The 18,096-nt window shown below is 43.4% G+C and overlaps 1 protein-coding gene across 1 annotated transcript in view; it reads left to right on the top strand.

The window, feature by feature from the left end:
- The window catches only part of LOC133628641 (uncharacterized), a 93,173-nt gene extending 77,626 nt beyond the window's left edge, over positions 1-15,547 (top strand). Inside the window, exons 2-3 of the mRNA XM_062017051.1 lie at positions 11,349-11,938; positions 14,656-15,547. Coding sequence (XP_061873035.1) covers positions 11,349-11,938; positions 14,656-15,162 — 1,097 coding nt within the window. The 3' untranslated portion in view covers positions 15,163-15,547. The remainder of the gene's footprint in view (positions 1-11,348; positions 11,939-14,655) is intronic.
- Positions 15,548-18,096: the final 2,549 nt, after the last annotated feature.

Raw genomic sequence — 18,096 nt, 5'->3', positions numbered from 1 at the left:
CAATTTAGTCAAAGTAGTTTTGATTTCTCCATTCATCCTTTCAACCTTTCCCGAACTTTGTGGATGCCATGGTGTATGGTATTCCCACTTAATATCCAAGTTTTCTGTTAGATCTCTAACAATTTTTGACACAAAGTGTGTTCCTCTGTCCGAATCAATTACATCAGGTACTCCATATCGAGGTATAATGTGTTCAAGTAATATCTTAGTAACTTGGTTAGCAGTTGCCTTGGAGGTAGGAAAAGCCTCAACATAATGTGTTAAATGATCCACCATTACTAATAAATATTTATAACGCCCTACCCTAGGTAGTTCAGTAAAATCCACTTGTATGTGTGAGAAGGGTCTGTATGCTGGGGAACGTCCTCCAAGGGGTTTTTGTCTCATGTTATTTCGATTAACCTTTTGACAGGTCTCGCAGGCTGCTGTGACCGTTTTTGCTATGTTATATACACCTATACACGCAAATTGTCGATTGAAATGATCAACTAACGCCTGGGTTCCCCAGTGTGTTTTACTATGTATTTTTGAAAATATTTCAAGTGCTATGCCCTTTGGCAAAACTTCTCTCCCATCTGGCAATATGTACTTGGCCCTGTTCAATTGTTTGAAAACAATTGTGTAACAGTTCATTATCTTCTCCTGGGTACAAAAATTCAGCAGGATTAACTGCCCCAATAGTTTTGTTGTTTTTTTTTTTTTAAAGATAGTTTAGGGGATTCTATAAGTATCCCCTCATACTTTAATAATCGGCTATCTGTAAGCCATTTCTCTGCTTTTTGTTGTAACACTCCCCTGATGTTATGAGGCGCATATAAGACAACTTCTCCATTAAAGATAATGCGATTTGTTTCTTCAAGTAATAAGGCAGCAGCAACAATGATTTGTAAGCAGCTCGGCCAACCCCTGCTCACAGGATCTAACAGCTTTGATAGGTATGCCACCGGTTTCTTTTGTCCGGCCCATTCCTGAGTTAATACTCCGAATGCCGTCCCTTCATGTATGTTAACAAATAAATGGAATGGCCACTTTAAATCTGGTAGGCTTAAAACTGGTGCTTGACTTAGCTCCCTTTTGAGACTGGCAAACTGCTCTTGATCCTGAGGGGTCCATTTGGGTATTCTGTCTTTAGACAGTTGTTCATATAAGAATTTAACTTTAAAGCTATAGTTCTCTATCCATTGCCTACAATACCCAAATAGCCCTAATGCCTGCCGAATTTGCCTCTTAGTGACAGGCATAGATAATTCCAGAATCCCTTTAATGCGCTCTGGATCCAATATCTTTTTTCTGTTAAACAAATAATGTCCCAAATATTTCACTTTTTCCTCCACAAATTGTAACTTTTCTCGTGATACCCGTAGTCCCTTTTGTGCAAGAAAGTTTAGGAGTCGAATGCTTTCTTTTCTTACATCTTCCTTATTATTCCCTGCTATGAGCAGATCATCTACATATTGTAACAGCACGTTTCCCGTTTGTGCCTGGTATTCCTTTAAGAGCTCTTCCAGGGCCTGTCCAAACAGATTAGGGGACTCAGTGAACCCTTGGGGGAGCACGGTCCATCTCAATTGCTGTCTACGGCCTGTTTCTATGTCTTCCCATTCAAAGGCAAAATAATCATGGCATTCTTCTGCCAGTGGACAGGCCCAAAAGGCATCCTTTAAATCAACCACACTATACCAGGAGTTATGGGGTCCTAGCTTGCTTAGCAGTATGTATGGATTTGCTACTACAGGGAACCGGGTGATAGTTCTTTTGTTTATTTCCCTTAAATCATGTACGAGCCGATATTTCCCATTAGGTTTCTTTACAGGCAGAATCGGGGTGTTAAAGGGTGACATACAAGGCTCTAAAATTCCTTGTGTTAATAATCGATCAATTTCTGATTTTAATCCTCTCCGTCCTTCTAGGGATATGGGATATTGCTTTACCCTCACAGGTATGTGGGGTTCAGAAATTTGGATTTTAATCGGTGGGATTTCCAATCTACTAATTGTGTCCGGAGAGTACCAGACATCGGGGTTAATTTGTTTTTGATCATCCACGGTCAAAGGATAAGCAGACACTGTTAGCTCTTGATTCTTTTACTTTAATTTCTAATTGCAATTCAACAATTAAATCTCGTCCTAGCAGATTAAATTCTGCTTCAGGGACGAGCAAGAGTTCACCCATTCCAAATTTATTTTCAGTTTCGAATACCACATTTTTGATTTTACTTACTTTAAAGGGTTCTCCTTTTGCCCCAATTACTTGTACTTTTTCAGGGGAAACTTTACATCCCTCAGGTATTTGCCTAATAGTCGATTTCTCAGCCACAGTGTCTACTAAAAAGGTGAACTCTTGTTTATGGGGACCCATTTTTAATTTTATCAAGGGCTCATGATGACTCCGGTCCCCTAAAATATAGAGCCCCTGACTCTCCTATTCCGCTTTCGATATTTCCTCATCCCTGATCCTTTCTCTGCAATTCTTCTTTATATGTCCCTTCTTTCCACAATAAAAACAACATCTCTGTTCCTTCTTTACTACTACGTTCCCTTGTTTCGTTCCAGCAGATCTGTGTTCACCATTCCGCTCTTTGCGATCCTCTCTGACCGCTGCTACCATCATTTTTACTTGTCGCTTGCTGCTCTCTTCTTCTCGCCTTACATAGACTTTCTGAGCTTCCCTCAATAATTCATCTAACCCTCTACTCTGCCAGTCTTCTAACTTTTCAACCTTCTTTCTGATATCTTCCCATGATTTTGCCACAAACTGAGTTTTGAGGAGCGCTTGCCCTAAAGGGTCGTCTGGATTTACCCCAGAATACAGCTGAAGGGCTTTCCTCAGTCGTTCCAGCCACTCAGTAGGGCTTTCATCTTTCTTTTGCATTTTATTAAATGCTTTATTGATATTCTGGCCACGGGGTACTGCTTCTCTAATTCCCTGAATTACTATAGTTCTCAGGTCCTGCATATGAGTTCTATGCACCGGATCCTGATTATCCCAATTAGGTCTTTGGAGTGGCCATTTAATATTTGCTTTAGGTCCCTGGGCATGTTGAGCATCCCACAATCTCATTCCTGCTCGTCTTAATCATGTCTCTTTCCTCGGTAGTAAATAATTGACCAAGGATAGATTGCATTTCATCCCGAGTATAAAGGTTTGGTCCCAAAAGGAGGAGGGGGAGACTCTCGTTACAACTCCGGTGGGGGAGTGGACGCCCTGGGGACCTCTGGAGGGGCTGTGGGAGCAGGAGGTAAAGTCTAGCCCCCGGTCTTTTTAACCACACTTCCGCATATTGACTTTCTTCCGGGTTAAGGGGTTTTTTATTATTAACCCAGAGGCTTAATTGTTGTCTTATCCAATCTTCTTCTGACCCATAGACTGGCCAAAAGACATTTTTAGAAATCTTCTTCCCTCCCCATATCTTAGTACAATATTCTATCATTTTTTGCTTATCTTTCCCTAGGGTTCCAGGGAAATATCTCCAATTATCTAAGATATATGCCAGAGGGGTATTCTTAGGTACAGTGGGTACCCTTCCCATGGGAGTCGAAGGCTTGCTGCCCTTCGCCCCCATCTTCTGGATTATCCACAAACACACACTCACTCACTCCCCTTGTTCCTGGCCCAGTCCCTCGCGGGAGATGGGAAACACAGTAATTAAGGGTCCATACTCGCTTGGTTCAGTGTATCGAACCTCTCAGTCACTATAATCCAGGAAATCCAATCCCGCCCGAACGGAAAAACCCGCGAACCAATTCGCAATATACTTACGCGTCCCTGCGTCTTCGTCTGGACTCCCGTGCACAGAATTTTTATGGGATTTTACCGGTTTCTCCTTTGCTCATTATTCTAGAATTTGGGTTCGTCGGTAAGGCTGAGGTAGGCTGTCAGTCGCGGGGCCGCGGATTGCCACGGGGCGCCTCCCCGGAGGACTGAAGCTCACCGTTCCTTATCCGAGTCACGGCACCAAGAAATTGTCATAAACTGAGACCACAATGGATCATAATCCAATTATAATTTTATTAATTGTAGCAAGTAGAATATGAGCAAAGACAGCGCTGGACGGCAGGGGAGTCTGCGCTCAGCCAACTGCCGTGCTGATCAGTTCAAACAGTCCCTTTTTTATACATTTTAGTCCGTGGCCGTGAAGCACTGTAGGTACTCTGCGCATGCTTCAGTTGCTGTGAAGGGGGTCGTTTTCTGCCTTCCGGTGGTTGTTGAGTAAGGAGTCTTCCTCCTTTGTTCCTCAGAACATCCTGTAGTTATCTTTGAGCAGTATCTCTTCTGCTTGCACAGGTGGTATTGGTATGTGAAGGCAATTACGGTTATCTTATCTCACACAAGTGATGTCCGGCAGCTGTTCGCATAAGCAATTTTCCTGTCTTTTGTTGTCTAACCTTTACATTGAGCTTAACATAAATCTCAATAAACAATACCTTAGTTCATAGTTTCTTACACGTGCCAATCATCGTTTTCTTACTCTTTCCAGCCAGGACACCTACATATATCAATGTCCTCCATACTCTTTTCAATATATCTGCCAACATCTGCTGGTTTTTGTTTCTTGTCCCGGGTCCACCTTTTCTGCCTGAACTTGCGCATTCTCACACAGGCACAGGCGAGCATATGCTGCTGCCAGAATTCACTGCCTGTGTCCAGGTAGGAAATGCCACCCAAAACCAGATCTGCTTTGATTCCCTGCTTTGTGCTGCTCTCCATCTGTCATGGTTTAGGCCCATCAGGGAACAAAAGACCACCATTAGCCTCAAGTACCAAAGACCCCAGGATTGCCAAAGGGCAGGGACAGCTTAATTGCCCCTTAAGATCCAGGACAAAACAGACCAGGCTACTCAGCTTGGGGAAGAAAACAGAAAATAATGCAACACTAACTAAAGCATAACCAGAAAACCCCAAAACATAACCAACATAAAGCAACACAGAGTGGTACAACAATGAAGAGTCCGACCAGTCCTTTAAGACCACCTTCTCCCCACTCCTCCCCTCTTCCTGGGCTCAGAGCCCTGATCCCCATGTTTTTACATCCTCCCCCCATGAACGGCCCAGGGGGGCAGGGAGTGGGGGTTTCAACCAGTCTGTTCCTGATAGTTTCTGCCATTTGCCTCTCCTCAGGGCAGGTGGGCTCCCCACCAGTTCTCCCTGCAAATCCATGGGATACCTCACACACATGGCAGCCCTGCACGGGCTGCTCCAACGTGCATTTATCCCAAAAGCTGCAGCTCCTCTCTGCCTCTCATGTGGGGCTGCTCTGAGGCGTGCAGGCTCTCCAGCACGGCCTGCGCCATGGCCGCCTCCCCACACAGTCCCTCGCTTGTCCGGGTGCACTCACACAGAGCTGCTGGTGGCTCTCAGTCCTGCCATGACCCTGCATGGGTTGCAGGGGTACAGCCTGCATTCTCACCATGGCTTGCAGAGGGGTCTCTGGTCGGGTGCTCCTCCTTCCTTCCTCCTTCTCTGACTGTAGGATCTGCATGGTCACCTCCATTTTGTATCATTCTTACACCTCCTACCAGCATTTCAAATTCCCGTCCCCTAAATAGTGATTGCAGAGGCGCCAGATTGGCCCAGCTGGGTCAGAGTTGGGTCTGAACCCAGGAGCTGGGGGAGAGTCCAAAAACTCTTTACCAGGTCTTCACTGCAACCTGCTGTCCCTGTTACCAAGCAAAAGCTGCTCCTTGCTAAACCATGACACCATGAAATCTAAAAAAAAAAAAAGAAAAAAAAAAAGATGGTAGAACCCAAGAGCGTATTAATGTGCATGACGGATAGAGCTGCAGTTCCACAGGGACTGCTCGTGAATGTTTTCCTGCTCTGATAGATAGGCTTAGAAAGCAAAAGTCCTCAGTGCTCCTCAGAACTGATGTGATTAGGAGGGAAGCTATGGAAAACTTCCTTGCTTTTTCCCATTCTGCCTGTTTCAGAGAGCTCGAGTTGATGTTCTCAGTCCCTGTAGTTGCTACCTTGGCTGTTGCCACAAGCCAAGAAGGGGCCTGAAGACTTGGCGCCTCCTGGGCAGAACAAGGGTACCCAAATGGCCCTTTGGAAAGTGTTGTGGATTAGGCTGTAAGATGGACACTGAGAGGGCTTTTACATGCCTGGAAACCAGATAGCCCACATATATTATTAATGCTAGTAATACCATAAAACCTCTAGGTAGACTAAATTCTTCATTACTTGTCTATTACTGTGTAAAGTGTTCCCTAGGAAAAAAAAAATATTAAAGGGGAATCATCTTTCTGCTTAGTTCTGAAATATGATACTTCCCTGAATCCTGCATCTTGATCTTAACAGCATTTCTAAGGAAACCACAACAGAGAGAGAGCCTTAGGAGCCATGCTCTGCACTTGCAAGTGTTAGTAGAATTTATCTCCATGACAAAAGTAATTTGTAATGATACTGTTTCTGCTTTTGATTTCATCAGCACAGATTACTTGGAGTGGATTTATTGTTTGTTACAAAAGCCTGCCTTTTTTTTTTTTTTTATCAGCAGGACACACGGCAGAGGCAAGGCTCGTGGCTTTGCGGCTGATTGAGGTAATCCAGGGGTTCCTGGAGCATGGGGAGTGTAGGAGAAGCGAGGAGAGCCGCCAGGACCAGGCAGCTCTCGCGAGGGGGACGGTCTTGCCGGGAGGTGGAGCCACAGCAACCGTGAGGGATTCAAACATTCCCCAGGGAGCGCGAGTGACCACGATGTGGCATGTCTGTTTGTGCAGGGAACAATCCCACAGCCCACACAGAGAGCTGCAAGTCGGAGAAGTGCTCCTGCCTTAAGCTAACAAGATGGTGGACCCTTGCCTGAGGACTGAAGCCAAGGCTCAGATGGAGAAAACCCTGGTGAAGATTGACACATCCACCCAGACAGAGATGGTCAGCAAGGATGCTTCAATGCAGGTGGAGTGCAGGGAGTGTTTAGGATGTTTAGGCACATCTGCTGCTGAGGTAAGTATGTCATAGGTGCCCTCAAGTTTAAGAGCTGCAGCACCTGGTGAAAGAGCAGCAGGAAACTGTTAGTAGACTCTGTAGTATAAGAGGGGCAGAGGTGGAGATGGACAGAGGCTTCCACAGTAAGGTACAAGCCTCCAGTGAATCCGATATGCCTTGGACCCTGGTAAGAAAAAAAAAAAAAAAGAATGACTCGTCCTCATAACCCTCCTTCCGGAGTGCCAACTACAAATAAGTATGAGGCACTGGCAATGGGTGACTTCGATGATCAAGCTCCCGAAGGGGAAATCCCAGCAAACAATTCACTATCAGCTGCTCCACCAGCAACAGGTAATGGGCACTGTGGAAAGAAGCTACGGGTGCTTGTTGTGGGTGACTCATTGCTAAGAGACACTGAGAGACCCATCTGTTGATCGGATAAGGAGTCACAAGAGGTGTGCTGCCAGCCAGGAGCCAAGATGTGATGTGGCTGAGAGAGTGCCACGGCTCATCAGGGATGTAGGCTACTATCCCTTACTCTTGTTCCATGTGGATATGAATGATATCATAAGACACGTTATCTCCAGAATTAAGAAGGATTTTAAAACCTTGGGGGAGCAAGTGAAGGGTAGGGGGGCACAGGTTATTTTCTCTTCTGTCCTGTTCAGAGGTAAAGAAGTCACCAATGCAAAAAACAGTCAAGTGAACTCCTGGCTAAGAGGCTGGTGCTGGCGGGAAGATTTCGGATTTTATGACAATGGATCCTTCTTTGGGGACTATAACTTGATAGGACAGGATGGAATTCACCTCTCCCATAAGGGCACTGGAATATTTGGAAATAGGCTAGCGAATTTTATCAAGAGGGCTTTAAACTAAAGGACTTGGGGGATGGGGGGAGAAGCAAAACAGAACAAGCTGTCCTCTCTAGCTGGGAAACGGGGCAGGGAATGCAATGGTAAGTTCCCCTCATCTGCACATCGTGTTGAGATGCAGAAGGCTGACCACCCTGAGGGAGAGCCAAACTGGGGAGAATCCTCCTGCATCCATCCAGGGAAACCTGTGTGTTTGAGTAAGCCCCTGCGTTGCCTCTACACCAATGCACGCAGCCTGGGGAATAAGCAGGAGGAACTGGAGATGTGGGTGTGGATGCGGGGCTACGACCTCATTGCAGTCACTGAGACGTGGTGGGACAGCTGCCATGACTGGAGCACAGACATGGAGGGCTATGGATTGTTCAGGAAGGACGGGCTGACAAGGCAAGGAGGTGGAGTTGCTCTCTATGTGAAGGAGCAATTAATGTGTATTGAACTCTGCCTAGGTGGGGATGAGGGGCAGGTTGAGTGCTTATGGGTAAAAATTAAGAGGCAGGGTAAGGTAGTAAGGTAGATACTGTTGTAGGAGTTTGCTACAGGCCACCTGATCAGGAGGAGGAAGTGGATGAGGCCTTCCACGAACAGCTGAGAGCTACCTCACAGTCACAATCCCTGGTCCTCATGGGGGACTTCAACCTCCCTGATAGTTGCTGGCAAAGCCACTCAGCTAAATGCACACAGTCCAGGAAATTCCTACAGATTGTTGACGACAACTTCCTGTCACAGGTGATTGAGGAAACAAGGAGGAGGGGTGTGATGCTGGACCTGGTGCTGACAAATAAGGAGAGTCTGGTTGGGGATGTGAAGGTTGGAGGCAACTTCAGCTGCAGTAACCATGAGATGGTAGAGTTCAAAATCCTGTATGGAAGAGGCAGGACACAAAGCAGGACCATGACCCTGGATTTCAGGCGAGACGACTTTGGCCTCTTTAAAGACCTGCTTACAGATATCTCATAGGATAAGATCCTAGAAGGCAGAAGTGCCCAAGAGAGATGGTCAATCTTCAAGTACCCCTTCCTCCAAGCCTAGGATCAGTGTGTCCCCACAAGTAGATGATGAGACCAATCTGCCTGAAAGGGTAGAATGGCCCTCGAAAGGATTTGCCTGGTAAGGGTTAATCTTTTCTAAGGAAGCCTGCCTGAAAGGGTTGGCTCCTTGAACAAAGCCCCTAACTTAAGCAAAAACATCCTGTATACACAACAATGATAACGACACCAGATGTCTTGTAGTCACGGAACATATATCACAAAAATGTAGTAAACAGTACCATAAATTTTGTAGATAACATTTGATTGATTTGTAGCATATAGAAAATATACGTACTCATATTGTTTGTTAACCTATACTGATGACCTTTGCGATATGTACTGACTATAAAAAGAGCATAAGAAGAAGCAATAAACTGTCACTTGCTCAAAGAGCAGTGGTCCGCCTGTCCTTCATCGTCCTGGAAAGAGCTGGTCTCTGACAAATGGTGCCGAAACCCGGGAAACTCGGTTGCCTTTGACTAGGGTGAGCTGCCTCCGAATCAACAGAACCGCGGTAAGGAAAAGGGGAAATAAAGGGGGGCAGAACTACTAGGAAGGTGTAAAATATAAGAAAGTAGAAATTTATCTCAGTAAAATAAAAACAAAAATCCCTTTTTTGTCTTAGATTTTCCGTTGACCAAGTCTGAGACTAAGTCTGGATCCAGCCGCACCTAAGCCCTTTCTATAAGGTGTCTTAGAAAGCAAGGGGGTCCAGACTGAACCTCGTGACTCAACGGTAGGGCTCCCTCATATTCAGCATTTACAATTTAAAATATGGGACATGTACATAGTACGGAAAGACAGCTGTTTGTAGCTATGGTTAAGACATTGTTAAAAAGTCGAAATATATCTGTAACCACCAAGCAAGTGGGTGGATTTTTAGAATTTATAGACACTGTGTGTCCTTGGTTTCCGAATAAAGGCACTATTAATTTAGAAACATGGAATAGGGTCGGTGAAAACATTAAAGGCTATTATGCTGCTAACGGCCCTGATAAGATCCCTATAGATGCTTTTCCTTTATGGATTTTAATTAAAGAATGTTTACAAGGTGATACTGAATATGATAAATGGCAACGACAAACACGTCCTCGATCTCGTTCAGCGGATTCAGGTTTAAAACCTTCTGCTCTTACTAATCCCGATTCACAACCCTCTGCTCCACCTGAATATCCATCAATAATCAATAATGAACAAAAAGATATTCAGGAATCTAATTTTAAAAATCCCTTTCTTATGTACTCAAATACGGGAGGTAAAAAATGCCGACCGTTAAAACAAAGCAAGAGCGCCTTGAGACCTATAGAATTATCTGAAGAATTATCCTCTGATGAGGAAGCTGAATTAGAAAAAGAAGCTACTCAGTATCATAATGAAGATGATCAAGTGTTTGTTAATACGCCTTTTAAATTGAAGAAACAGCAAACACTTTTAAAAAAGGAACCTGTTGTTTTACCAGCAATAGAAGCTGGTAGACGTCCGCCCCCTCCTGACATATATCATCAAATATCACCTCACTCACCCTTACAGTTATCATTGCTACAAGCTAAACAACAAGGTGAAGATGTGAGTGGGTTTTTCAAAAATATTGCATGCTTATCCTATAACATATGCTCCTCACCCTACTCAAGCCAATGTTAGAATTGCTACATATACATCCATTCCATTTAAGAATCTTAAAGAATTGAAAACAGATGCTGCTCAATATGGTGCAACTGCACCATATACTATCGCTATTTTAGAGACAATTGCAGCTGAAGTTCTTCCCCCATGGGACTGGAAAGGCTTAGCTAAAGCTACCTTAACGGGAGGAGAATATTTGTTATGGCTTACAGATTTTATGGATTCCTGTTATGATTATTCTCAAAAACCACACTTTCGCCAACAAGGAATTACTCATGAAATGTTAGCTGGCACAGGACCGCATGTTGATCTGGCACAACAATTAACTTATCCTGCTGCGACATACGATGCCATTCGAGAAATTGGTTTGAAAGCCTGGAAAGGGCTACCTAGACATGGAACGTCTAGGGAAGAATTAACTAAAGTCCGACAGGGACCAGACGAACCTTATCATGATTTTGTATCTCGTTTGTTACAAACTTCATCTAGGCTCATACAAGACACCGATTCAGCTATGATTTTAGTTAAGGAATTAGCTTTTGAAAATGCTAATAATATCTGTCAATCCATATTACGGCCTTGGAAAAATAAATCCACGTTAAATGATTATATCAGATTATGTTCTGATGTTAGCTCTGGATATATTCAAGGCATAGTCACTGCCGCAGCACAACAGGGCAAACCTGTTGAGCAAGTTTTAGCTGCAATGCAATTTAAGAAAAACAGAAGGGTTGCAGGCCCTCCTGGTAGCTGTTTTCATTGCGGACAAATGGGGCATCAAGTACGTCAATGTCCTAATAAAAAGATTCCAAGTAATAATGGAAAAAATCCAGGTTTATGCCCAAAATGCAAAAAGGGTAATCATTGGGCTAATGAATGCCGATCTAAATATGATAAGAATGGCAATTCTTTGATACAGCCGGGAAACTTCTCAATGGGCTTGCCCCGGGCCCACCCAAACAAACAGGGGATGTATCCTGTGCAGGTGCAAACCTCAGAGCACCAGCTAAACAATCCATTTCACAACTCCACCGAGCCACTAGTCACAGTGCCGGATTGGACCTGTGTTCCTCCTCCCACTTCGTATTAACACCTGAAATGGGGGCACAAGCTATCCCAACAGGAATATACGGCCCTTTACCCGTTGGAACATGTGGTTTAGTATTGGGTCGAAGTAGTCTGAGCATGAAAGGGTTGCGAGTTATACCAGGACTAATTGATTGTGATTATGAAGGAGAGTTAAAAGTTATGTTACAATCTGAAATTTCTGTCTTTAATCTACCTGCAGGAACAAAGATTGCACAGTTGCTTTTAATTCCTTATGTTTCATCTATAGGAAAAGCTGATTCCCGCATTCGGGGAACAGGCGGTTTTGGATCTACTGACGTTTATCTTTTACAGCCCATCAATCATCAGAGACCTGAACTTCAGTTAACAATTGATGGTAGAAATTTTACAGGACTCTTGGACACCGGAGCAGATGTATCGGTAATGACTTTAAAACAATGGCCAAAAGAATGGCCTTTACAGCATGCTTCAGCTGATCTAAAAGGAATTGGAGTTGCAAATTTGCCTCTTCAATGCTGTAAGTTGTTAAGTTGGACAGACAAAGAGGGACACTCTGGTACCATTCAACCATATGTACTAGAAAGCTTACCTCTTAACCTCTGGGGCCGAGATATCTTGACACAAATGGGTGCATACCTCTATACGCCTAGCAGTTAATCTGATAAATTTATCAGTAACTATGTATGCAGATAAAATCTGTTGGAAATCAGATCAACCTGTTTGGGTTGATCAATGGCCTCTAACTAAAGAAAAGTTGCAAGCTGCTCGTCAATTAGTAGCTGAACAATTACAATTAGGTCATATAGAACCTTCCACATCACCATGGAACTCACCTATTTTCGTTGTAAAAAAGAAGTCGGGGAAATGGCGACTTCTCCAAGACTTGAGAGAAGTCAATAAAACAATGTGTACCATGGGAGCGTTACAATCTGGTCTACCCAGTCCTATTGCCATTCCTCAGAATTTTGAAAAAATAATTATTGACTTAAAAGATTGTTTTTACACTATCCCCTTACATCCAGATGACAAATGTCGATTTGCTTTTAGCATTCCATCCATAAATTTTAGTGAGCCTATGGAACGCTATCAATGGAAAGTATTGCCTCAAGGAATGGCTAATAGTCCTACTCTTTGTCAAAAATTTGTTCATGAAAGTATAAAAGCAACTAGACAACAATTTCCTGATGTTCTTTGTATCCATTATATGGATGACATTCTTTTAGCAGCCTCATCTATCGATAAGTTGCAACATGCTTATGCTCATATTGAACAGATGTTAACTAAACATGGTTTGAAAATAGCACAAGAAAAGGTACAGAAATCATATCCTTTTCAATATTTGGGGTTTCAACTATATCCTAAATCTTTTATGCCACAAAAAATTGCCATACGAACAAATTCTTTAACAACCTTGAATGATTTTCAAAAACTTTTGGGAGACATTAATTGGCTCAGATCTTTTCTTAAGTTAACAACAGCCGATTTACATCCTCTTTTTAAAATACTTGAGGGAAACCCTGATCCTACCTCTCCTCGCAAGTTAACACAAGAGGGAAAACAAGCTCTTCGATTGGTTGAAAAAGCTATAGAAAATGCTCAATTACAATATGCAGACATAACAAAGTCTTTCTCTTTATATATCTTGCCTACAGTAATGACTCCTACAGGAGTCTTGTATCAAGACGGTGTTCTGTGTTGGGTACATGGATCTCACTCTGCAAAAGGAGTTCTTGTTTCATATCCTCAAAAGATAGCAGAACGAATTAAACAAGGACGAAAGTTATGTATTACTCATCTTGGGAAAGAACCGGCAGTAATTGGAATTCCATACACACCTGCTCAAATTACTTGGCTGATGGCCACTGTAGACGATTTTGCTGTAGCCTTAGCTGCTTTTCCTGGAGAAATAACACAAAAGTTCCCTTCTGATAAAATTCTTAGTTTTGCCACATATCATTCTTTAGCTTTTCCTAGAGTCGTTAAAGGAGCTCCTATAACAGGAGCATTGACTGTTTTTACAGATGGATCATCTAATGGACAAGCAGTTTTGTATACTCCTACAGACCAATATGTTTGGAAATTAGAGAATGTTTCTGCACAAATGACTGAATTATATGCAATTTATCAAGCACTGTTGAAATTTTCTGAGCCTTTGAATATCTATTCTGACAGTCGTTACATTGTCACTTCATTACAATTTTTAGAAACAGTTCCTGTCATAGCTTCTAAAGTTTCTTTTATACAACGATATTTTGGTCTGATTCAATCTCTCTTAATAATAAGAGATGCACCTCTTTTTGTAGGACACATTCGTAGTCACTCTAAATTACCTGGACCTTTGAGTCACGGCAACAATCAGGCTGATTTGTTAACTCGTTTTACTGTTGCTACTGTTGCAGAAGCCCAGCGTTTGCACTCTCTGCATCACTTACCTGCAGCTACTCTACAACGTATGTGCCATATCTCTCGAGAACAAGCTAGAGAAATTGTTCGAACATGTTCTTCGTGTGTTTCTTTTTTACCAATTCCTCATTATGGAGTTAATCCTCGAGGTCTTTTACCTAATGATCTCTGGCAGATGGATGTTACTCATTATCCTTCTTTTGGCCGCCTCTCTTATATCCATGTAACCCTTGATACCTTTTCTCATTTTGCAGTAGCCACTCCTTTGTCTGGAGAATCAACCGCACAAGTAATTTCACATTTGTTACACTGCTTTTCAATTTTAGGTATACCGAAGACTATCAAGACAGATAATGGCCCAGCATATACTAGTGCTAAATTTGCAAAATTTTGTGCTCATTTTTCTATAACACATAAAACAGGGATTCCTTATAATCCACAGGGTCAAGGCATGATTGAACGCTTTAACCTTACTCTGAAGACACAATTAAAGAAATTAAAAACGGGGACATGGGGGATTAAGGACACTCCTTTGTCTTTGTTAAATCATGCTCTTTTTGTTTTAAACTTTTTTACTCTCGATGCAGCTGGCCTTTCGGCTGCTGATCATCATTGGCAATCCCCAGCTCAGCAAAAACCTGTAGTATTATGGAAAGATCCTATTGATGGATCCACGAGAGGCCCTGACCCGGTTCTATTATGGGGTAGAGGGTATGTTTGTATTTTCCCAACAGATGAGCCTGTACCTCGGTGGATTCCGGAACGCTGTGTTCGACATGCCAAAAACGAAAATAGGCAAGCTCCGAAAGAGGTTTCAACGCCTGATGTTGATACCACGACAACCTCGACGACAACAACATGATTTTGACTATTGGTCATCATTACAGATCTTTGCTTATTGGCTTAGCATAATATGGAATAATGCCAACTCTTCAATTAACTTAAAACTACTGCATGGAGAAATTCTCTCTTTACAAAATATAGAAAAATTGCAGTTACCTCTCGCCCAACGTGCTCATGATTTTGTTAGTGTTTTAAAGGCTTCTTTTCCATCACTATCCTCATTTTATAAAGGAATCTATTGCCTTATAGGAGCAACTTTATGCATAATTGTCCTAGTTGTGGTATTACCTTGCATATTTCGTTTAATGTATGATATGATAAAACAAACGAGTATAAAAACTAAAAAATTACAATTAATGGCTACACAACACGTTCCCGCTACAATACATACTGAATAAAAAGAAAAAAGGGTGAAATGATGAGACCAATCTGCCTGAAAGGGTAGAATGGCCCTCGAAAGGATTTGCCTGGTAAGGGTTAATCTTTTCTAAGGAAGCCTGCCTGAAAGGGTTGGCTCCTTGAACAAAGCCCCTAACTTAAGCAAAAACATCCTGTATACACAACAATGATAACGACACCAGATGTCTTGTAGTCACGGAACATATATCACAAAAATGTAGTAAACAGTACCATAAATTTTGTAGATAACATTTGATTGATTTGTAGCATATAGAAAATATACGTACTCATATTGTTTGTTAACCTATACTGATGACCTTTGCGATATGTACTGACTATAAAAAGAGCATAAGAAGAAGCAATAAACTGTCACTTGCTCAAAGAGCAGTGGTCCGCCTGTCCTTCATCGTCCTGGAAAGAGCTGGTCTCTGACAAGTAGAAAAGCAGGAAAAGGAGGCAGAAGGCCTCCATGGATGAGCAAGGATCTGCTGGAACAACTCAGGCAGAAAGTAGCCATCTATGAGAGGTGGAAACAGGGCCTGACTTCTTGGGAAGAGTATAGGAATTTGCCAGAGCTTGCAGGGGTGCAATCAGGAAGGCTAGAGTCCTTCTAGAATTAAACCTGGCCAAGAAAGTTGAGGAAAGTAATAAGGTGTTTTTCAGGGACATCAGCAGCAAAAGGAAGATTAGGGGGAATGTGGGCCCGCTGCTGAATACAGAGGGTGCCCCGGTGACAGAGGATGCAGAGAAGGCCGAAGTACTGAATGCCTTCTTTGCTTCAGTCTTCACGGCCAAGGCCAGCCCTCGGAAGCCCAGTCCAACAAGGATAGTAGGATGGTCATTACAGCAGAGGACTTGCCCTGGGTGGAAGAGGTTGAAGACTTGTTGGCCAAGCTTAAGGCTCATAAGTCAATGGGTCCTGATGGGATGCATCCCACAATGCTGAGGGAGATGGCTGATGTGGTTGCTAAGTCACTCTCCATCATTTCTGAACAATGATGGAGGACAAGTGAGGTGCCTGAGGACTGGAGAAAGGCCAATGTCACGCCAGTCTTCAAAAAGGGCAGGAAGGATGACCCAGGAAACTACAGGCTGGTCAGCCTCACCTCCGTCCCTGGAAAGGTGAGGGAACAACTAATCCTGAATGTACTCACTAAACATGAAGGAAGAGATGGTTATCAGGGGAAGTCAACATGGCTTCACCAAGGGGAAATCCTGTTTGACCAATCTGATAGCCGTCCATGAGTGCATAACTGGCTGGCTAGATGAGGGGAGAGCAGAGGAGGAACCTCTTGAGGTTCAACAAGGACAAGTGCAGAGTCCTGCACCTGGGGAGGAACAACCCCATGCACCAGTACAGGCTGGGGGTCGACCTGCTGGAGAATAGCTCCGCAGAGAGACCTGGGAGTGCTGGTTGACAATAAGCTAACCATGAGCCAGCAATGTGCCCTCGTGGCCAAGAAAGCCAAGGGCATCCTGGGATGCATCAAGAAGAGTGTGGGCAGCAGGTCAAGAGAGGTTCTGCTCCCCCTCTACTCTGCCCTGGTGAGGCCTCATCTGGAGTCCTGTGTCCAGTTCTGGGCTCCTCAGCTCAAGAGAGACAGAGAACTACTGGAGAGAGTCCAGTGCAGGGCCACCAAGATGATCAGGGGACTGGAACATCTTTCATTTGAGGAAAGGCTGCGGGAACTGGGGCTGTTTAGTCTGGAGAAGAGGAGACTGAGGGGGGATCTCATTAATATTTACAAATATCTAAATGATGGGTGTCAGGAGGTTGGGGCATCCCTTTATTTCTATTGCAACTAGCAACAGGACAAGGGGTAATGGGATGAAGCTGGAACACAAAAAGTTCCATTTAAACATAAGAAAAAACTATTTTACTGTTGAGGTGAGGGAGTCCTGGCACAGGCTGCCCAGGGAGGGTGTGGAGTCTCCTTCCTTGGAGGTCTGCAAAACCCACCTGGACACATTCATGTGCAACCTGATGCAGGTGAACCTGCTTCTGCAGGGGGTTGGACTAGATGATCTCTAAAGGTCCCTTCCTACCCCTACCATTCTATGATTCTATGATTCATTTATTAGGGAAGGAAATATGTTCAGACATTCCCTGTACTGTCCATCTACCTGCCTCTCTCACGACCTCTGCAAGCACTGTGGGCTACGTCAGCTCTGATACAAATGAGTAAGAGTCATCAGAGGGTTATAAAAGGAGAATAAACAAAAATAACCTGCTTAGAGGGAACATTAAATACAATGGAGAAAAGAACTTCGTCCTTGAACAACTTTTCTAGGTAGGCCTTGTCAGCATAAAGCTCTCCAAAAAGCTGTCACTCTTGTTTTGGGTTCCTCACAGTCTCCTGTTTCTTTGTCCATTTTTGATCCTTAGTCAGTTTGATCTGGAGATTCTGATTTGCTTTTTTCCTCTACAGCGAGAAGAAATAAAGTTGCGGGAGATTAGTGGCAAACACTAGAATTTGCAGAATTCTCTTTACACTCCATATAAACCAACTTATTTTTTAAATAAAAGCAAAAAGCAATTGTCTTACCAACTGTTTTGGTCATGAGTAGCTGAAATTTTGCCTGTTATGTTCCCTTGCTTCCAAAACCAGGAAGGGGCTTTATAGTAAGAGCAAGAATTAGTTCTGCCCTAGTGTCTTGTACTGTTTGGGGGGAGGGGCTTCCTGGTTAGTGTGGTGGGAAGACATAAGGCTGTGGGAAAGGGAAGTCTAGTTGCCCACAGAAAAGCAGAGATTGTAACATTCAGGGCTTCTGAAACATCAGGAGGGTATTTCTAAATCTCAGCAATTACAGGGCTAATCTTTAGGCCCCTTTGTACAAATTATTTTTACCACTGAGAACCCATAATTGCAGCTGAAAGAAGCAATGAACATTTACTGCACTGACTTCAAGGGGAAACATGCCTTGGTGTCTCA

This window comes from Colius striatus, chromosome W (assembly GCF_028858725.1).
Source record: "Colius striatus isolate bColStr4 chromosome W, bColStr4.1.hap1, whole genome shotgun sequence".
Lineage (NCBI taxonomy): Eukaryota > Metazoa > Chordata > Aves > Coliiformes > Coliidae > Colius > Colius striatus.
Note: the sequence above shows the minus strand (reverse complement) of the source record. Positions and strands in the feature narration are given on the sequence as shown.